At 35.0% G+C, this 21,959-nt stretch overlaps 3 protein-coding genes across 9 annotated transcripts; 1 reads left to right on the forward strand and 2 right to left on the reverse strand.

Moving 5' to 3' along the window:
* The first annotated feature begins 3,155 nt into the window (after positions 1 to 3,155).
* LOC111801072 (MACPF domain-containing protein At4g24290) lies at positions 3,156 to 7,817 on the forward strand. The gene is made up of 8 exons (XM_023685044.1): positions 3,156 to 3,303; positions 3,747 to 4,048; positions 4,584 to 4,822; positions 5,245 to 5,446; positions 5,526 to 5,591; positions 5,737 to 5,923; positions 6,027 to 6,193; positions 6,878 to 7,817. The coding sequence occupies exons 2-8, from the start codon at positions 3,788 to 3,790 to the stop codon at positions 7,562 to 7,564; spliced, it is 1,809 nt and encodes a 602-aa protein (XP_023540812.1). The 5' UTR covers positions 3,156 to 3,303; positions 3,747 to 3,787; the 3' UTR covers positions 7,565 to 7,817.
* A 10-nt stretch (positions 7,818 to 7,827) lies between these two features.
* On the reverse strand, positions 7,828 to 12,806 carry LOC111801082. Of its 6 annotated transcripts, none has more exons than XR_002816079.1 (6): positions 12,556 to 12,806; positions 11,761 to 11,875; positions 10,555 to 10,695; positions 9,423 to 9,615; positions 8,920 to 9,337; positions 7,845 to 8,318 (listed from the first exon to the last, which is right to left on the reverse strand). XR_002816079.1 is itself a non-coding variant. In XM_023685056.1 (4 exons), the coding sequence occupies exons 3-4, from the start codon at positions 9,211 to 9,213 to the stop codon at positions 8,175 to 8,177; spliced, it is 438 nt and encodes a 145-aa protein (XP_023540824.1). In that variant the 5' UTR covers positions 9,214 to 9,326; positions 9,423 to 9,615; positions 10,555 to 10,709; the 3' UTR covers positions 7,828 to 8,174. The 6 variants fall into 6 exon arrangements, 2 of the variants coding, with proteins under 2 accessions (XP_023540824.1, XP_023540834.1); XR_002816076.1 differs by having other exon boundaries at positions 7,886 to 8,318; positions 8,920 to 9,326; positions 12,556 to 12,790; XR_002816078.1 differs by having other exon boundaries at positions 7,886 to 8,318; positions 8,920 to 9,326; positions 11,809 to 11,875; positions 12,556 to 12,785.
* Positions 12,807 to 14,097: 1,291 nt separating this feature from the next.
* LOC111807770 (phosphoribosylamine--glycine ligase-like) lies at positions 14,098 to 17,585 on the reverse strand. Of its 2 annotated transcripts, XM_023693641.1 has the most exons (6): positions 17,461 to 17,585; positions 17,155 to 17,355; positions 16,706 to 17,025; positions 16,245 to 16,618; positions 15,513 to 16,043; positions 14,098 to 14,693 (listed from the first exon to the last, which is right to left on the reverse strand). In XM_023693641.1, exons 3-6 carry the CDS (start codon positions 16,989 to 16,991, stop codon positions 14,280 to 14,282), a joined length of 1,605 nt encoding a protein of 534 aa, XP_023549409.1. In that variant the 5' UTR covers positions 16,992 to 17,025; positions 17,155 to 17,355; positions 17,461 to 17,585; the 3' UTR covers positions 14,098 to 14,279. The 2 variants fall into 2 exon arrangements, with proteins under 2 accessions (XP_023549409.1, XP_023549417.1); XM_023693649.1 differs by lacking the exon at positions 17,155 to 17,355 and having other exon boundaries at positions 17,461 to 17,584.
* Between the last annotated feature and the right edge of the window lie 4,374 nt (positions 17,586 to 21,959).

Raw genomic sequence — 21,959 nt, forward strand, 5'->3', positions numbered from 1 at the left:
TATTTTTTTTAAAAAAAAGTCAATTAATTATTTAAAGTTAATATAAATTGAACTATGAAAAAAAAAAATATTTAAATACTTACCGGTGGAAGAAAACTGTCTATATACTTAATATAGATCATTTCTAAAAAAATTTAAAATACTTTAAAAAAATTAAAAATGATTTTTTTAAAAAAAGTTTAAAATACTCTGAATTTTTTTTTTATAAATTTAAGAGTATTAATACACATTATACTTTTGTGAGGGTAAAGTTTTTATTAATTTAGCCGAAAGAAACTAAAATATAAATAATTCATATATTTGACAAATAGTAATTCTTGAATAATAAAATAATTTTCTAGAGAGAGAATACGATAAGTTGGATTTGTAGAGAGAGAAAATTTTGTCACAAAGTAGTGATGGCAGTGATTCGCAGACCGACTGACTACGCGCATCAAACTCTGCAAATCAAGGGAAAAAAAAATACAGAACAAGAGGGACGTGTATGATCAAACTTCCGCCATTACTCTCCTTGAATCGACGAACCACAACCAAGTCCAAGCCCGAAGACAATCAATCAACGTACACACATTCTCATTTCTCATCGCAAAAAGAACAAAATATCAAAAGATACTTTACGGATTCGTTAATTATAAAATGCTCATCAATTTCAAAACTACAGTCCAAAAAGTCGCTTACAAGCTCTAACGATCTTCCCAGCCGCGTTCGTCTTCTTCTTCCTTACAGATCCTCCCGCATTTCGGCCTTCCTTCGATTCTTCGCCTTCGATTTCATCGTCGTCGATCGGCGATGCAAGCGTCCCGAACTGATCGTGAATCCTACTGTACCGCTCCGCCACAGACGAAGATCGTCGCATCGACAGAGCTCTCTTCACTGCCGAGTGGAATCCGGAGGCCGATGCAGAAACAGAGCAGTTCCGTCTCAGCGTAGAGGCAGTAGCGGTTGCAGCGCTGCGGTATTCGTCTTCTTCCTCCTCTGGCAAGCAACCATGCGGCGGCTCCCGCGACCGATTCGTCCTGTTTTGATCGGAATCGCGAGAGTTCGGATTGGAGACGGCAGCGGTGAATCTAAGAGAGTGAGGGAGCGATGAAAGATCGGAGTAATCTACAGATCTTGATTTCAATTTGCAGGCGGCTTCGATCTTGGAGTAGGTATCGGCCATTTTTGTCGTCTCTTGAGTTTGGGGATTGGGGGAGGACTACGGCAGAAAATGGTGAGAAATGGTTGGAGATTTATAAAGATTGATGGCGGTAATTGAGAGATTCAAATGAACTGTTCCTGTAAATTTTTCGTTGAATTTAGATATCATACCATTACTAATAAAAATAATGGTTTACTTAACACCGCAAAAGTAATTAATTACAAAATAATGTTTTTTTTAACCAAAATGATGTCAACTTCTTAGATCAACATACTTTCATTTCATGATTTTATTCTTGGTTTTTTTTTTTTTTCTTTTTTATGGAGAAATTACACTTGTTTATAAATAACTTTATTTATATATATATATATATTGATATGTTGACCGGTTAACCATTTTTTATGCACCCCTTTATCCTGGAAAGAAAATGATCTCTATTCCTTTCGACTCGTGATATCTCACATTGGTTGGGGAGGAGAACAAACCACCATTTTATAAGGATGTGGAAACCTTCCCATGGAGACGTATTTTAAAACCTCGAGGGAAAGCCCAAAGAGGACAATATTTGCTAGCGGTGGATCTGGACCGTTACAAATGGTATCAGAACCAGACATCGAATGATGTGCCAGCCTTCTCGCTCTTCCCAGAAGGGGGTAGACACAAGACAGTGTGCCAGTAATGACACTGACTCCAAAGGGAGGTGGATTCGGGGGCAGTCCCACATCGAATTGGAGGAAGGAAAGAGTGCCAGCAAGGACGCTGGCCCCGAAGGGGGTGGATTACCTTCCCCTAACATACGAAAGCCCGAGAGGGAAAGCCCAAAGAGGATAATATGCGGTGGATCTGGACCATTACAGACTCTCAGCACTGATTCGCAAAAAGGATGCACAAGAGGATAAGGGGAGAGTTTTATTTATGAATTAACAACGAATTGGCGAAACTGTGGACATTGCTTTACTCTTGGACATGCACGACAGTAGGACGATTGATAAAAGATAAATATAGGCATAAATTGGGTCCCGATAAACATGGAGGGATTGATTAAAATGGAAGAGAAGGGAAATTACAAATATGAAAGGAATCCCAATAAAAATTGAAACTTTGGCATGATGGCAAAAGGACAAGTGGTTTAAATATGAAAATTTGGTTTTTATTTGGAGATGAAAATGGGGTATGTGAAAGACATGTGACAGCATGTGTGGTTTCCAATTTATTTGCTCCTAATATCGTGCCAAACTTTGTGCTCCAATTTTTTTTAATTATTCATATACTATTATATTGTATGCTTGCATTAATGCATAAAATAAACCCATCAAACATTACAGACATGATATGATTCTTATATGCATATAACAAAAAAAATAATGGTCTAAACTAATTGAAAAATAAATTAACATTTTTAAATGAAAACTAACGGAATATTTAAATTAATATAATTATAAAAATTCAAAATTTAAATAGATATGATTGTTAAAATTGGTAAAAAAAAAAGGTGAAATTGATTTATTGAAAAAGAAAATTGTTGAATTTTATCCCTTTGCGTACACGCCGAGAGACCGAGGAATACCAGGAAAATAATTTTGAAAAGGTGTAAAATAATTCAATATATATATTTTATTGAGAAATAAGATAATGGAGCACTTACGTAATTAATACAAAATATGTGTAAAACACACGAAATAATAATAATTCGAGAAAAATAAAACCACGTAAAATATAAAATAATAAGATTTTTGAACTCAAAATTAAAATAATACATATTTATTCTAATTCTCAAATGTTTGAATTTCATTATATATATATATTTAACAAAAATAAAAGATGAGGGGTGAGTTTTTTAAGGCGTGACAGGCAGTTAAGTTAGCAATACCCAATTTGGAAAAAAAAAGAACCGGAAAGTTTGACTGTGTACAAGCTTCTCTCACGTGTCCACTTTGGTCAAACCCTCCTAAAGAAGAATTTAGTTTTATTTTTTCCATTTTTGTTTTTTTTCCTTCTGAAAAAAGAAAGAAAAGAACGCCATGTTTGTTTCATATTTCTTTGGCTGCTTCTAGGGCTTGCACTTTACTTCTCCCTCTCAATTTCCATCTTGCCCTTAGGGTTTTCTTTCGTCTCTCTAAACCTGCTCTGCAACTTCAATCTTCAATTCCCGCTTTTTCAATGTAAGCATTGGGACTCTGTCCGTTGTTTTTGTTGTTTTCTGTTTGACCCATTTGGTTTCTTCGACATTTCCATTGTATTTTGTTATTATATACTTCTGGATTTCAGCTCTTATTAGCCTTTTTGGGATCCTCATTTAGCTTTGTTTATCGACTGCGTCAATTAAGAGTATGATTGCTGCTACCCCACTGGATTTTGGGTTCGGTGATGATTGCCTGAACTGTATAGATTGTGCTTGGGTCAGTTTTTTGTGCTAATATAACTTGGGATTTGATTGGCTTTTGATTGGCTGAAATGTTTGTGGAGATTGGATTTAGCTTAGTTGTCTGAGCTGGATTTGTATTATGTTCGCCTCGTATGTTGGGTCTTAATTTAATTTTAACTTTTCTTCTTGTTTCCGCTTAGTATACTGTTTATATAGTTTGTATTTGCTGCTACTGTGTAGTGTTCATCTGGTCGAGGTCAAGAGTGATGTGTGTTTGAGTTATGGCGCTTAAAGTTCATCCTTCCAAGGCAGCTGAGGTAGCCATTGGGTCTATTGGTCGTGGATACGACATAACGACAGATCTAAGGCTTAAGTACTGTAAAGGGAATTTTAATGATTCTCGGTTGATAGAAATTGATGAAGGTGTAGGTCATGGGATTGTTCTTCCTGGTGGGATTTCGATCTCAAATGTGCCCAAGTCGATTAAGTGTGACAAAGGGGAGCGAACCAGGTTCAGGTCTGATGTTCTCTCTTTCCAACAGGTATTGCTCTTAAATTTAATGCTTGGATAGCTATGGATCTGGTACTATAATTTTCTTCTGAAAAGATTTAGTATTATTATGCTGTAGAGTAGTGCATGACTATGCATCTTGACCTATTTTTGGTAAAATCAGTTTGGCCTTCATCTCTGTTGAAATGGAGATAAATTTTTGGGTGAGAGCGGATGAATTTTGTAAGACTCTTCATACGCTCAAAATTGCGTCCACTGAGAAACCAGTGTCGTTAACTGGATTTAACTTGAAGGTTTGCTTTATGTTAGAAAGTGCATGCTTCGATCTGATCACGACAACTAGAGTTCTCTTGCAAGGACTAAAGGCTCCCAGCTATTTTATTTCTGCTTTAGGGGCTGTGAGAACCGCCTCCCTTATCTGTTTGTTGAGAGGAAAAAAAATTATGAAAAAGAAAATACCAATTTTTCATGTAGTCTCAATGCAATGGTGCGAAACCATACTGTTCTATGGTTTTGTGCTCTCTCAATGTGTACTAACCATCTAGCATTCAAAATTTAAAATGCAGATGTCAGAGCAGTTCAATCAGGAGATGACTCTGACTGGTAAAATTCCTTCAGGTCACTTCAACACCATGTTTGAGTTTTCAGGATGTTGGCAGAAAGATGCAGCCAATACGAAGAATCTAGCTTTTGATGGGGTCTTCATTACCCTGTATACAGTTGCTTTGGAAAAATCACAGATGGTACTCTGCGATCACGTAAGAAAAGCTGTGCCATCATCTTGGGACCCTGCTGCACTTGCGAGGTGTGTTCTTTTTTACAAGATATGGAACCATATTTTTCTTGTGTGAAATTTCGTGTCATATTCCTTCTAGTTCACACTCCTATACTTTGTTTTAGTTCTACAAGATTAGCAGAGAACAATGGTGATGCCCTTAAGTTGAGTGTTCAATATAATAATTAATTTGACCACTTGATTTGAGAGGAACAAGAGAGTTGTTAATTGTGTAAAAATGAAAGAGACTTAAGTTGCTTTAATGTCTCTCTTTGGATGTGTTATAAAAGAAACAGAAGAGAAAAAAGAAAATGAATGCCTAGTTATTTGCTTATATTTTAGCCACAGTAAATTTCCATAGCAACTTTGGCTATGAACATTGATGTTAAAAAGGTTGAATTGTGTTCTTCACCCTTTTCAAGAGAATTAATCACATTACCTACTTAATTTAGGTTTATTGAAACCTTTGGCACCCACATTATTGTTGGCCTTAAGATGGGAGGAAAGGATGTAATATATATGAAGCAGCAGCATTCATCTACTCTTGAACCTTCTGAAGTGCAGAAGAGACTGAAGGACATGGCAGATAAAAGGTTTACGGAGACCATGGGACAATACGGAATGGGTTCAGAATGGATTTACAACAATGACAAGGTTTCTGATATTTGAAGCATAATATTTTTATCATTCATATAGAAAGGTTTCACCTAAATCTAATCATATTTTGTTTCAGTTTGAAAGTAGGGAGCAGCATTTGCAGTTTTCCGATGCTAGCTCTGCAATTTCTGCACTGAAGGAGGTAATATTTATTGAGTTATTTTGTTGAGAGAGTTGTTGAATATCTCTACCATGCCTACTCTTATATTAATCATTATATTGTTGCAAATGATGAGAAACTTTGGATTATTTTGACATATTTTCTATTTCATCAATTTGCTTGCCAGGACATTGTAACCATTTACAAGAGAAGAGGTGGAAGTGACAGGATTAACCTCCCACATCATGAGTGGTTGCAGACAGTTCAGTTGGAGCCGGACGTGATCTCAGTGTCCTTTATCCCAATTACTTCTTTATTGAATGGAGTCCCAGGGAGTGGATTCTTAAGCCATGCAATAAATCTTTATTTGCGATGTGAGTAATCTACATCCTGCTAGCAAACTCCAAATGAAGAGCTGCGGATCTCAAGATGTTCACGTTCTCTTGCATTTTTCTTACATCCTTTTCATTATTGCAGACAAACCACCAATTGAAGAGCTTCATCAATTTTTGGAGTTTCAGCTCCCGAGGCAGTGGGCGCCGATATTCAGTGAGCTTCCACTTGGTCCTCAGCGGAAACAACGCAACTTGGCATCTCTCCAGTTTAGCCTTATGGGATCAAAGCTTTATGTGAATACTACTCCAGTATGGTTTTTTTTCTCGAACTTTTTGTTTTATGCCTACTGCATTAAACTATGAATAATCTGTAGGCTTATATCTTTTATAATTCATAACTTAGAGAAGTTTGACCTTGAAATATTCACATAGTTAACCCAAGGGTTGGACATGATATTATGGCATCTCTAAACCAGCCAATTTGTTTTCTAGATAGTCTTTTATGTGAATGCTTCCAGAAAAACTTCTGCTCTAGTTATCATCCAAAATTAGGAATGATCAAAGTTGGGATAATGTTCCATTCATTCTACTGTCTTCTATCAAACTTCGTGGCACTAAGATAAGCTAAATCTATCACCATTTTGTTTGAAAGCTTTAAAAATTTTGGAACAAACTTAGTGTTTTCTGGTGTAAGAATGTTTGTGGATCATGGGAATTAGTGGGAAATTCCGACTACAATGTGGTAGAAGACTCCTACTTTTATAGTGCTTGTTCATTGGACTTTGTAATATTGTCTTGATTCAGAATTCTTCTCTGTCTGGGGAAGACTTCAGAAAAATAGAACAAATAGATTGAATTCTCGTAGTGGAATTGCAAATTTTTTTGAGAATCTAATATTAACATAAAGAACCAATGTTGTTGACCAAGTGTCTTTATAGTTATAGGAAACAGAAAATTGAAAGGCCTATGATTCACTTGTGTCTTCTTTCACAGGTTGATGTGGGTAGGAGGCCAGTTACAGGTCTCCGGCTTTATTTGGAAGGTAAAAGAAGCAACTGTTTGTCCATCCACTTGCAGCACCTCTCCTCTTTACCCAAAAGTTTTCAACTTACGGAGGATCCAAATAGCAACTCCGGTCAGGAGTCTTACGATCGCAGATATCTTGAAAAAGTTCAGTCCAAGTACTTTTCTCACGTTTGCACTGCTCCTGTCGAAGCGGACGAGGATCTCTCAATAGTTACTGGGGCACAGTTACAGGTTGTGAATCATGGGATGAGAAATGTTTTGTTTTTGCGACTCTTCTTCTGTTCAGTTTTAGGAGCTACAGTTGTAAAGCAGGCAGAGTGGGAAGGTTCACCTGGACTGGCCGCCAAGTCTGGACTTATATCAACACTTATCAGTCATCATTTCTCAGCAGTTCAGAAACCGCCTCCAAAACCAGCTGATGTGAATATAAACTCTGCTGTATATCCTGGGGGTCCACCAGTGCCTGTACAAGCCCCTAAGCTTCTGAAATTCGTCGATACCACTGAAATGAAGAGAGGGCCCCAAGAAACTCCTGGGTATTGGGTTGTCTCTGGGGCAAGACTCATGGTGGAGAAGGGGAGGATCTCCCTTCGGGTTAAGTTTTCTTTACTAACTGTCATATTATCCGATGAAGAAGAAATCAACGACAATTAGCTCGTTTTGTTCGTTTGTTTGAAGACTACCAAGATCATCGAGAATCAGCACATTTTGAAACGAAGCATAACTAGACAGAACAATCCATGAATCCAGAACTCTACAAGGGGTGAAGCAATGTGGGAAGATAATGTTGGATGATTCTGCTGTGTATTCAATTTCAATTCAAAAAGGGAGTCATCTATGTTGGCAATGTAATTTACTTTTCGTGTACGTAATACGATATTGAAGCAATGAAGATTTGTACATAACATTTTCAGGTCTTCTGTGGATAAGTAGAGATTTTAAATGTTCCTTGTGTTTGTAGCCATATATGAGAGCTTATACAGAAACACTTTCCTTTCAAAATGTTGAATTTTAAAGCACCTTCTCACTGTAGTGAGGAAGTGAAGTGAAATCTACTTACACCTTGAAATCGTGTAAGAACTTGTGCCATTCTTTTATAATCAATTTACACATCAGAAACTGAAAAAGAACATGAGCATTTGAGCAAATCTCCCAGTGGGTGAAGAAGGAGCACAAGAATTATTATTCTGAGAAGAAGCAAAGCTGACAGTTTTCCTAAATGCAGCAGCTGCTTCCAATGGAGGCAAGAAATATCATCTTTGTTTCAAGGGCCTGAAAAATTATGGTCGTGAGATGGCCAATAAGTCCCCTCTCTTTGGCATGGCAGAGGGGCTGGCTGGGCAATGAAGGTGGGGATGTGCTGACCTGGCATCAACACTGAGAAATCAGCTGCATATGATGTTGGCACCTGCCACAGAACAAAAACATATCATCTCCTATGTCCAATGCAATGTCTTGTCCTTGAAAGAAAAGCATGTATTGTGTTATGATTGGTACTGGTTTGTGTTGATGTTCTGTGTCTTGTCACTGTTCTGATAAAAGATAATGTTCTTGAAGATGACAAGAAAAAATAGCAGAAAAAAACTAGTTAGGATATTATGAGTGTTTTTCGACGCATGTACGAAGAGTTCTATGAAGAGTTAATGAAATTTTAGAAGAGTTAATTATGGTTGTTTTTCTCTAAACCAATCGAAATGCCCATTTTCATTAGAGAAACGTCTCAAGGTGACTTTATCTACTACGAGTCGAGGACCGGGAACAGATATCTCATATTCTAAAAAGTGGTATGCTTTAAGTTGTTTTCACCTACAGGTCTCTAAACAAATCTGTTCAAGGGGAAGGGGACTTGATATAGGATATGATGTAGTTCAAAGCCTAAGCCACTGAAACACTTGTTTATGGGAAAGGGAAAGCAGTAACGAGTTAAATAATATCAAAGGTTGGTAATCTAAGCCCCACAAGCCAAGAAACACAAACTGTAAAGGTAAACAACCCGAGTCGAAACGTACCGTATTTGGACTAGAGAATTTCTCGACCGGACCCGATTGTGCAAAGTTGTTGGTCACTTCACCAGAGGAGGAGAAAGAAGAAGTTGGTCTAAACAGATGCTCAAAGATGGCCATGATAAGGAACATGGATATCAAGATTGCAGTAGCAACAAAGCCAAAGGAAATGGCATTCATGGAGGATCCAAAGTTCTTCCAAGGAGCTTCTTGACCAATGCCTCTTTGAGATGATGGGCTCTGGTCTGGAGTTGTGTATATGTTCCATGACTTTGATCTTTCAGAACCAATCTCACTCATACCTTTAACTTTGAGATGGTGGCTTATCTCTTCCTCAACTAAAAGCTTGGAGCAAAAATGATGCTGATAAAAATGGCTTCTACATAAGAATGTATAGCTAATGATCTATATCCCTGAAAAGAAACTGAGTTTCTCAGCATTCTTATTAGAATCCCATTTCCAAGGCAGAGGCACAAGAAGAGAATAATAAACAAAATTCTAGCACTTACAGAAGCCAAGAGAAAATGAAGAGGATGTCCAAGATCCTCCTCTGTGATAGCGGTTGATTATTCTGATGTCGCGATATCGAAAATGAAGCGAACCATCAGGCTATAAACTAATCAGTTTCTTAAGAGCTTCTAAAGTATTGGTTTAGGCTATGAAGGATAGTTTGCATCCAAAACTTCCAATTCCATGGTTAACCTGTCATCAAAAAACAAGACATCTATTTTTCTCAAAGCAATATTTAATAAAGTAGCCAACCCAGCTCACACTTTCCACTTTAGAAAAATAAAATAAATGGCAAAAGGGTTCATGATAATTTGATTGCTACACCTTTTCCATATAAATGAGGATGCCTAGCTTAGTGAATACTATACTTTGTCTGAAGCAACGAACTTAAAGAAAGCAAAAGGTTGGCCCTCCTTGTCTGGGGAGCTAAAACAAGAATGGCTTATTGGTAATTTAAAAAAAGTTTCCACTTTTTAAAGGAACCAAATTTCATTTAGATGAAGAATTAAATCTATACCAGTCACAATGAATGAGGTAATTAAAGGTGCTTGTAATGGAAATGAGAGTTATACAGTAAATAATCTGAAGGGAGATATTATCTAACGATCATAAAATATGTGAGATTCCACATCGGTTGGGGAGGAGAACAAAACGTTCTTTATAAGGGTGTGGAAACCTCTCCCTAGTAGACGCGTTTTAAAACCTTGAGGGGAAGTCCAAAAGGAAAAGGCCAAAGAGGACAATATCTACTAGCGGTGGGTGTTTTAAATAGCTTCTCAAGTTTTTTACGGACTTTTTTTAGCTCAAACGTGCATTTTCAAATCATCAAAACAGTAACCCAGTTGATATTCAATATGTTCCTCTAGATGTCATCATTGGGAGGGTAGGGATATCTCACAAAATCTCATATAAAAGCACCATGAAAGCAGATGAAAGGAAAAGGAATACAAAAAGCAGTCATGATATTGATATTAATTTAAGCAAAACAAAAGGTAGCTCAAAGTGAAGGCATGTCTTATTTGTGTAGCTATCTTCTATCAAGAAGAAGAACAAATTATTCCTCTGGAGAAAGGATCTAAAGATAAAAACGACATGATAAAGAGAAGCAGAAGAGAATAATGTTTTGCTCACCTTACAGCTATGCTGAACCAAGCACATCCATATGATTCAAGAGAAGAAAGAAAAGTGGTTGGTGGCAAAAGAGAGCAAAGGAAGGAAAGAATGTGATATATACCACAATTATTCCTCATACATCTCTCCTCTTCAAATAACCTGTTGAGAGGAACCCATAACTTTTATCAGAAACACTAAAGCCATTTGCTGTACCACCATGAATTTCTTCTTTTTATTGTTATTATTTTATTTTTTTACTTTACTTTTAACAATCGTGTGTTTTGGGTTCCACTCTCACTATGCATATGCCCACTTCCCACTAATCTTTAGAGAGGTTTTGCCTACCAAAGCTAGCTTTAGAAGACAACAAGGGCCGTAAGGTAAGAGTTTTAAGTTATCGAGTTTTTCGAGTCCTTAAAGATGTTGGAGGGTATCTCCAAACGTCTCATCCAAGGCGTGCTTTAAGGTTACTTTCAATAGTTTTACCTTTAGATTCATTACTTAAGCCTACCGTTAACAAATATTGTCATTTTTTTGGGTTTTTTCCTTTCGGGCTTCCCCTCAAGGTTTTTAAAACGTGTCTGCTAGGGAGAGATTTCTACACCCTTATAAAGAATATTTTGTTCTCCTCCCCGACCGATGTGGGATCTCACAATCCACCCCCCTTCGAGGCCCAGCATCCTCGCTGGCACTCTGTTCCCTTCTACAATCGATGTGGGACCCACCAATCACCCCCTTTTGAGTCCCAACGTCCTTGTTGGCACACCGCCTCGTGTCCACCCCCTTCGGGGTTTAGCCTCCTCGCTGGCACATCGACCGATGTCTAACTCTATACCATTTATAACAACCCAAACCCACCGCTAACAGATATTGTTCTCTTTGGGCTTTCCCTTTCGAGCTTCCCCTCAAAGTTTTTAAAACATGTTTGGTAGGAAGAGATTTCCACACCCTTATAAAGAATGTTTCGTTCTCCATCCCAACGGAGGTGGGATCTCACATTACTTCTAAGTCATTAAGTATTTAGTTGGGGCTTGCAGCTAGAATATTAGAGAATTGTTTCTATATAACTCTCTTAACCTAAGATGAACTCAATCCCCCCCCTCCTTCTTCATTCTTCCCTTGTCCAAACATCACAACTCTTTACCTTGCACCATTGATGTTACAAGCAGTTTTATATTCATTTCTCTAATACAAAATTTATGATATTAATCCATTAGAACCCACCTGATATAGAAGGAACCAGAATTATGAAGCAAAGGCTTCTCTCCTTACCATAGGAATCAAAGTGTTGTTGAAAAAGAAAGCTTCAATCATTACAACACATTTGCTGCTCTTCTGCCTAAAATACATCGATTGAAGACATTTTTGTCAACAGAACAATCACCATGTTTGATAATAACAATGAAAAGCATATAAGTTTAGGATCACCACCATCAGTTTCAGCAAATGACCCCCCATTGTTAGAGAAGCCTCCGTCTATTAGTTCATCGAGATTCAAACACATAAAGTGTCTAACGATGCTACAAAAGTCACACAAATAGAACAAAAAATGCCCAAATTCTGAAATATTTTATAGCTATCTCATCTCCCACTCTTCAAAAGCTAAACCAAATCAAAACAATGGTTCATAGCAAGAAGATTTGATGAAGTTTTAGATCATGGGTTCATTAATCCCTCTCACTAAACAGACAATCCATTTCATTTCATGTAAAAGGGCGCATCAGAAAAGAAAACCCAAGTTCCCATTTCCATGTAAGACATTTTTTAAAAGCAAATGGCCCCATGAAAAGAAAGCACACTAAAAAAGAGGTTGAAAAATAGATTGAAGCATATATCTATCTACCCTTTTCTCTTTTCTTTCCAATCCAAGTCCCCACTCTCAAGCATCCTTTTACTTTCCCAACAATCAAGCAAAAGAATTCCTCGATGTTCGAAACCAAACCAAAAACATAAATACAATTGTAATAAAAAAATCAACAGAAAAAAACAGCTACTGGGCGGCAAAAGGTTGAAAGTTACATTACTAAAGTTGTGATTTCTTCGACCTCTTCATCACATTCTTGGCTTCAATTTCCTTTTCCCCCATCCTTTAGCTGCGGACCCTCCACTTCAATGGCACGTGCTTCTCTCTCTCAGCTAAATGATAGCTATGGCTGAAGAACAGGAAGGTCACAAAGGAATTCTGAGTGAAAATGATTGTGGGGTTTTCACTTTTTGATTATTGTTTCTTCCTTGAGCTACGCGTAGGCTCAAATAAAGAGAAAATAATTCAGGGAAGAAAGGAATGTGTTGGTTTTTTCTTCTGTACTTGCGGTGAAAGAAAAGGAAATAACGCATCAATTTTCCAAACCAAAATTTTATCGGAAATTGCATTTTAGTCCCTCACCTTTTCGAACTTTGCTATTTCAGTTAAAAATGTATATTAAAAATAATTATTTTTTGAATGGTTGAAAACAAAAATAAATATTTTAAAATTTTAGGACTAAAATTAATATTTTGAAACATCAAGGACAAACCTGAAATATTATCCTTTTTAAAATAAAAAAGCACTTAATCCTTAAGCTTCAAGGGCAAGCTTTTCTTAGACTTTATTTATATTTTTTTAAAAAGGGAATTAAAACAATAAATATAATTTATAATTTATTAAATTGTATATATATATACACTTTATTATAGATATTGGGGAATGATAATATTGAAATTATTTGTTAATAATAATACTTAGTTCATGATTGCTTTGACACCAATTATTAATTGCAGTGTTTATTGTGCAAATATAATGGTGGATTAAATATTATTTATTTATTTATTTAAATTAAGTTTTTAATTTCCATAAAAAAACATGAAATAATTATAAGAGTCTGTTTTCTAAGTGAAATCATTGTCCATTATGAGGGTAAGGAATATAAGTCATGTGAAGAAGTTCCATTGGTTTTTTACAACTCTTTATTTACAAAAGTGCACCACCCACGTGAGTTTTNTTTTTTTTTTTTTTTTTTTTTTTTTTTTTTTTTTTTTTTTTTTTTTTTTTAATTAAATTTCGAACGATCCACGTTTTTTATGAAAAAAAATAATGTAATTGGTTCGAAAAAAAATGAAGCATATGTAAAGTTATTCCAATTTTAGGCCAAAATTCCATCGTTATTGTTTTGCAACCTAATTTATAACCATGATTTTTATGCGTATGTATGTTGTACAAACATGTACCTATCTTCTCGTAGTTTAGTTGCGTAAGAGTGCATATCATATATACAAGCCCGAGGACAAGGTATTTGCCTAGTGAATCCACATGCATGTACGTAGGTCATGTGTAGAGAAGTACTATGCATTCAAACCTACTAGACATGATTTTAGGTTCCACAAAACATAAAACCTTAGTTGTATGGGTTTACATTTTCTTACCCCAACAGTGAAGTCACTTATTCGGTATTTTTAAAAAGGCGAGAGTTTCATGTAACATAGCAACGTTTGTTAGGAAAGCCACGGAGTAAAGTCCTAGACAGTCTTCTCCGCGTTTTAGTTACATTATCGTTATAAGGATAGCTTAGTGACAATTAGGGAAAAGACAATGATCCAAGCTAGAAAAACATCCACCACTTATAAAACCCAAATTTTCCCTCAAGAACAGGAGATATCAGTGACAAATAGATAGTATAGGGCCTGTGAATTTATTCATGAGGATGTGAGAACTAATATATGATCCTATACTCTTAACCAAATGCCAAAAATTTCAAATCTCTGCACTATTCCTTCAAAGAAACTTGTTTTTCTAGAGCTCTCCACCCTATATCCCGCCTGTAGAACCCGCCCGACCAACGGATTTCCTCGACTGCTCGGTATGCTCTGTCCTGTGCCTCTTCGATGTCTTTGCCCTTTGCAGTAATCCCAAGAACACGCCCACCAACAGCAATGAAGTTGTTTTCAGGGTCCAAAGAAGTGCCAGCATGAAATACCTTAACAGATGGAGCAACAAGCTCTGCTTCTTCGAGGTTTCGAATCACAGTTCCCTTCTCGTATGCCCCGGGATAGCCCTTGCTCGCCATTACCACCACCATCGCAGACCCCGGGGACCAATCCAGTGAAACCCCACTTAGCTCTCCTCTACAAGCAGCAAGAAGAACTTTTGCAAGGTCTGATTGGAACCTGACCATCAGCACCTGTTTCTCATCATGGCCAGAGGTCAACAATCAGAAGCATGTCAAGAACATATAAATTAATGAAAAGGAGAAGCTATGATGCTAACATGCTTTGGTTTTCCATTGTAATACAATGGAAAGCTTACAACCAAATAATATATATGCCTCACCAGTGAAAGTTAGCATTTTACTTGAGGATGAATGAAATACAACTATCTCAAAGCAACACAATGTCACAATGCCCCCCGACGCTCCGTTCATAAGGAAGCACTTCTTCGTTCCTGAATTCGAACTACGGGAGCTAGAAATTAAGGGATTTAAGGATGCAATCCCTAGTGATGTGTGATGATCCTTCTCACTATTATTCCAACCGGACACCCCTTTAAGGATGCAAAAGCTTTGTTAGGAACGAATATCACTCGAGCTTTCTTTTGGGTATTATGGAAGGAAAGAAACTATAACAGCCCAAACCCATCACTAGTAGATATTGTCTGCTTTGGTCAATTACGTATCGTCGTCAACCTCACAGTTTTAAAACACGTCTGTTAGGGAGAGGTTTTCCCACCCTTTTAAAGAGTGTTTCGTTCCGTGGGATCTCACATAAACAAAGGATGTTCATGGACAAAAAGCACACCCTTGACAGGTTCTCTTGGTGTATATTATCAGTCATTTTCGCTTCATGTAGTTACGCATCCCCATTAACAATTTGGGAATGCCTTTTTCATCGTGAATTTACCATCCCTTTGTTCGAGTTTCCTTAGAAGTATATAGTAATGTATGTGCAAGGTGCATATGGCTAAATTAAACACAAAACATTAGTTTTAGGGAGCGTCAACTAACCTGACACTCGGGATCTCCAAAGCGTACGTTGTATTCGATCAACTTTGGCAAGCCAGACTTCTTCTCAATCATCAGACCAGCAAACAAAACCCCAACAAATTTGCAACCCTCTTTTGCCATTCCTTTTACAGTAGGTAGAATTATAGAATCCATAACTATACTTTGAAGTTCCCTCGTCACGATAGGAGCTGGAGAGTAAGCACCCATGCCACCGGTGTTGGGTCCGGTGTCACCGTCCCCAACTCTTTTATGATCCTGAGCAGATTCTAAGGGTATGGCATTCTCTCCATCTACAAGAGCAAAAAAAGATGCCTCTTCTCCTTCCAGGTATTCTTCAACAACAATACGACCACCAGCAGAACCAAAAGCACCCTCCACAAGCATTGCATCAACAGCTTCATAGGCCTCCTCCAATGTCATAGCAACAATAACTCCTTTGCCAGCAGCCAATCCATCGGCTTTGATGACTATTGGAGCGCCTTGTTCTTGAATATATTGCTTTGCTGCAGAAGCGTCGGTAAATGATTGATACTGGTACCAAGTAATCCATGAGACAGACGATAGTGAGATATAAACAAAGACATTAAAGCGATAGGTCAATAAAGGAAAGTTATTTAATATCTCAGCCCAAGCCCACCGCTAGCAGATATAATGACAAATATGCAGCATGAACTTGGCTAGGAACTAGGCAAACAAGTACAAGGTATAGAGCCAAGATCAATCAAACCAAACCTTTGCAGTGGGGATTCCATATTTATTACACAAATCCTTCATGAAATTTTTGGAGCCTTCCAAAGCAGCAGCCTCAGCTGAAGGGCCAAAAGTAGCAATCCCAGCCTTCACTAAATCATTTGCAAGCCCTGCAACAAGAGGGGCCTCAGGACCTACAACAACCAATCCTACATTCCATTTCCGACAGAACGAAATGACAGCATCGCTATCGGAGACGTCGAGCTCAGGAATACAAGTGGCATAGCCCGAGCTCGATATCCCAGCATTGCCTGGCGCACAAAACACAGCATCACAGGAAGGAGAGCGCTGCAATGCATAGCAAAGCGCATGTTCTCTCCCTCCTCCACCAATCACCAATACAACAACTCGTTCATCTGCAAGTATTAGTTAACAAAAAACAATAAGTTTCAACCATCTAAATCATCCAAACAATACCAATATTTTAAAAAACCCCAAATTACCATCGACTTTATTAGAAGAGGTTGACGCCTCTGAGCTTACAATAGAGCAATTGATGACATGATATGAGAAACGTGAGCGATTGTGGAAGCGAGAATCCTTAGGTGGAAGAGAATTAAAGCTGAGGGATCCAACAGAGAAAGAACTTGCAGAGTTAGAGACTAAATTGCATCGGCCATTGGGCACAAACCCATTAAAGAATCGGACACGATTCTTAATCTGGCTGCCCCTGTCAATGCTACACAACTTAAAAGATCCTCCTCCAAGGTTAAAAGTGGTGCAAGACATAACTCACTACAACTTTCTTCTTTCAAAATTGACCCTGAAAACCGCAGAGATAAATCAAGAAATTTAGGCGATGGAATTCAAACCAAAGCTAAGAATCATGGGCAATCATTCATATCCCTATTTCATTGAAAATTTCAATGACCCTTCAGAGAAGGCGACATACCAATAAGAAAACGACCCCGAAGAAAGCTTTTCAAGGGACAAACCAAACGGAAAAGGCGTGAAGTACAAAAGATAGAGTACTAAAATAGAGAAAATCGTATTCTGGAGCGGTTCAGTGGTCAATGGGGAAAACCCAATAGCTGAATCGATAGTTTTCACAATCCAGTGGGTTAGTCCAATGGTTTCTGCTGCAAGTAGAAAACTGTGGATGGCGAAAGGAGCAGTAAAATTTGTGCGTGTTTGCTTATTATAATGAAATTACAAACCCAAAGTTGAAACGTAGAAAGAGAGGAAGAACACAACTTACCTTTTTCGAAGCTAAAAAATGGAGAGTTATTTGGATAAAGAAGAGGGAAGGCGAAGAGAGGTGGTTCAGAGCATCTTCAGAACTCTTAGTAAAAGTGGGAATTTCTTCCCTTCAAAGAGAGGGAAACAAAGAATCAACTCTTTTTAGTTTCTATATCAATGTTAGAAGGTCTTCTTTAGGGTTTTACTTCCAATATTGATATCATTGTTATAAAAGATTCAAAAAACCGAACATTTTACTCGAAAACATATATTAATTACATATTCACGATATTCTACTCTCGATACTTCTTGGAAGAGCGAAACTTTATGACTTCCTCATTGAAATAGATTGTGATAGTGAAAAAGTTTTCAACGTTACCTGACGCATGTTTTACAGTAGACGATGTACTAGACTAATTGTAGATGTTCCTACGAGAAAGACTATGCTCCGTTACCTAAATATATTTATTTATAGATTTGTAAGTTATAAACTTTTAATTTTATGTCTAAGTCTACTAATTTTACACGTGTTTCATTACTTTAGGTCTTTATGCACGCGGTTGGTCGGAGCCTTGAAGGTAGAAGATTATCGGTTTGGTTGGACCATGCATGCGGTCGGTTGGAGTTATAAGATGGCCGGTTTGGTTGGACCTGTCCAATCTAATCGAATTAGATCGGTTTTGGTTCAATTGGCCCATTTGACCTCATTTTGACCATTTTATATCATAAGGCCCAATACAAAATTTTATATTAGGGCTAAAATAGTGATCCATAGTTGGATTTGGCAAGATAAAACTTCCATTAATATATTGCAAAAAGAAAATTACAAATTAATAATAATAATAATAAAAAAGTTGTTTCTTTTTAACTTCCAATAGATTTAATCCATTAATTATTTGGATGTTTGTTTGTTATAATGTGGAAAGGATGTGGATATATATGTAATAATCTTAATTTTGTCAAAGGAGGACCCATTTTGCCTTTAATTTGAAATGTCATATTTTTAATTAAAATTAACTTTTCCCAACCATATTATTTGGTTTTTTTTTATAAAAAAAAATGAATAAAGTGAAAAAGAAGATAGATCTGATATTTAAAAATATTTTAAAATGTCGAATATTTAAATGCATTAAGTAGTCTAAAAATATAAATTTAAAATTAAAGCATCCAACAAAAAAAAATTGTATTTAATATATATATATATATATATATATATATATTGTGTTTATAAATATGTGTTTAGTGACACATTTTAAAATTTCATCAAATTTAAATGGGTTTAATGTGTGGTTAAAAAAATAATGTATAGTTTATGGGACGGAATTATATAATTTTCTCCCTTATTTTACATATTTTTATTCATAAAACCTTTATTATTTTTATATATTCAACAAATATATTTAGAAATTTATTTACTTAGAATCTTTAAAGTTGTCCTTTTCGTGGTATGAAATGGTGCAGACTCTCCATTAATTATGAACTTTTGGAAAAATAACTAATTAATGATTTTCCACCAATAATNAGGAAAAGGCAGAAAATCACAAAGAGAGGCAAAGGAAGAGAATGGGTTGACTTTATTTAAATTATATAGACCCAGGAATATCTTCTTTTTCCTTTTTTTTTTTTTAAAAAAAAATTATTTTAGCCTTTCCTTTTTCTTTTTTCTTTTATTTTCAAAATTAAATCGAGGAGTTTTAGAGAGAAATGAAAAAGGTAACTGAGGAAGAGAAATAGTTTTTAAAGTCTTATTTTTTTAATGTCTAATAATTCAAATGTTTAATTAAAATAATAATAATAATAGGAAATAAATTATTAAAAAAATACTTATAAAAATGGATAACAAAACAAATAAACACAAAAAGTATATTAATAAGAAAAAAATTAAGCATGGAAATACTATTTTACCTAAGTTTCTTATTTTATAATCTAATTTTTACATGTATAAAAAAACATAAGCTAAAATTTGAAAAATAAATGAAAAATTCAAAAAACTAGCCCAATTTTCAAGAATTATAAACAAATTTTTTTTTTTTTAATTCAACATTTATTTAGTAGTCAAACGTCTAACCTTTTCATTCAAAGATACACCTTATATGTTAGATGAGCTATATTTATTTTAGCTATCAAAATTTTAAAAACTTATTTTTTTTCTAATATTTGCTTAAAAACAATGGTAAAAAAAAAGTAAACACGAAAATATATAAATGGTAAAATAAAATAGCAAGGAGAATTAAATATTATTATTATTATTATTATTTGGTATAAAAATGAGAATATTTGTAAAACATAAAATAAAAAATAGATAATGTAGAAAATCCAAAAATTGACTGAATATTTATATGGAAGGATAAAGTGAAGAACGTGACATGGATTTCCACCTATGTCGGCTGGCTGCCTCGCTCCCACATGCTATCAGCCTACGGTATAGTTTTAGTCAACTTTTATTTTTATTCGCTACATAAATTATACAAAATATTCCCTCTCGTTTTAATTTAGACTGATATCTCTTCATTAACTAAATGAGACTGGAATAGGAATTATATTTTCCGTCGTCATATCCGACCCTAACTTCACCTCAATTCCCACTTTGCCCTTCTTTTTTGTGTGTATGCATGTAGAAGAATATGTTGTAATATTTGGATTTTGAATTTTTGAAAATTAGATTAAACATTAAGTTATATTTTCTTATAAAATATTATTGAATCATCTTATTCTTATAAAATATATTGAATTTATTAGGATGTTTTACCTTTTTAATAAGATTATTATTATTTTTTAAATATATATACACAAAAAAGAAAAAAATTATCGGTAGAGAAATCATGTCTCGTCCTCTATAAAAATAAATGGAGAACTTTACGAGGATGAGAATGAAATAAAAGACAATGACAGATACAAGACGACCTCTTCATCTCCGCTCTACCCATAAACATTTTTATCTGCGATAATTGTATTGAAAAAATGAACGGAGTGATTATATAATACTAAAAATAAATTAAAATTAAATGGAAACTAGGTTAAAGATATTTTATATAGTTTATTTATATTATTGTTGTTATGCATGTATGTAGCTTGGAAGGGGTATGAATTAGTATAATAGCTCATCAAATTTATAATAATGATCAGCGCTTTTGACCAGGAAATTATAATATATTGTACATTAACACCTTTAATTTATGACATCAGTAATATTAAATAATAAAAAAGGTGTCCATTTATTCTCTCTCTTGGTCATGTGAACCTTTTTGTTTTTTAAGGAATAAAATATATAATTTTCGTTTTTGTGGTCAAGGAATAAAATCATATTAAGGAATATTTCCTTAAATTAATCAATGCTATTAAAACAAATTAGTTTTTAAAGATGGCTTTGATTTCTACTCTTCAAATGTGTGGAAATAAATTTGTAATTTTACTTCAAATATTAATTTATTTTATTTTTAAAATACTATATATTTTACTATTTTTTTCTTCCATAAATATAATATATTTAAACTATTTAAATCATATTAGATTCATTTAACTTGATTCCGAAATTAAAATTTATAGAAAAATTATAAAAGTTTCCTGAATTATTTCATCGAAGAACCAAAAATATTTTAAGATAAGATACGTATCATCCACATGTGGTCTCAAAGCATTTATTCTAAGATAAAAGATAAATATACTAAATATTCTTCCATTTAGTCTTAATCTCTTAATTTTTTTTAATTTATCTTCAAAATATTATATTTTAAATTGAGCCCCTCAGTTTTTTTTTTCTTTTTTTGTTATTTATTATTATTTGAAAAAAGAACCAAACGTTATTAAAAGAAAAGTACAAAATAAAATCCAATTTTTTTTTATGTCCATTAAATTATTGAGACACTCACAATTGACACGTGTACACAATGATATAAGCACCTAAAAACAATTATTTATTTAAAAAAAAAAAAAAATCTTGTGATTTGAAAAAAAGGAATGATACAGTTGAAAAGTTGATGGGGTTGGAATTTGGAATTAGTGGTTATAATGAAACCAAAGGCTTAAAACACTTTTCTTGAAACCAATGAATTAGGACAAAATTAGGGTTTTTATGTAAGATGACAAAATTCCTCAAATTTATGATATCTAAGATTATAGTTGCTTGCATGTGTTATTCAACTTTGGATTGGAGACTACCAAAGTTGGGCATTAAATTTTAATATATGATATTATCTAAAAATATATTCTCATAAAGTAGAAGAAAGTAGAAGATCTTAAGGTAGATTCTACCACTGCTTTTTTATCCAATGGAAATCCGCCATATCAAAAGGGTTGATTTCATCACCATCTAATGAAGATTAACATAAAAAAGAATAATAAGTTGTAGTTGGTAGATACAAGGATAAGGTTTAATAGAGAAATAACTATTAACATGTAAAAATGTTTGTTCTGTCATATGGTCGTGTTATCTTGTGTTTTAAAGTTACATGCAACAAAATTTGGAAACAATTCGATGAAATGTAAGAAGTTTTCGATATGAGCTCTTTTCCATCGGGG

This window comes from Cucurbita pepo, chromosome LG01 (genome assembly GCF_002806865.2).
Source record: "Cucurbita pepo subsp. pepo cultivar mu-cu-16 chromosome LG01, ASM280686v2, whole genome shotgun sequence".
In the NCBI taxonomy this organism is placed as follows: Eukaryota; Viridiplantae; Streptophyta; class Magnoliopsida; order Cucurbitales; family Cucurbitaceae; genus Cucurbita; species Cucurbita pepo.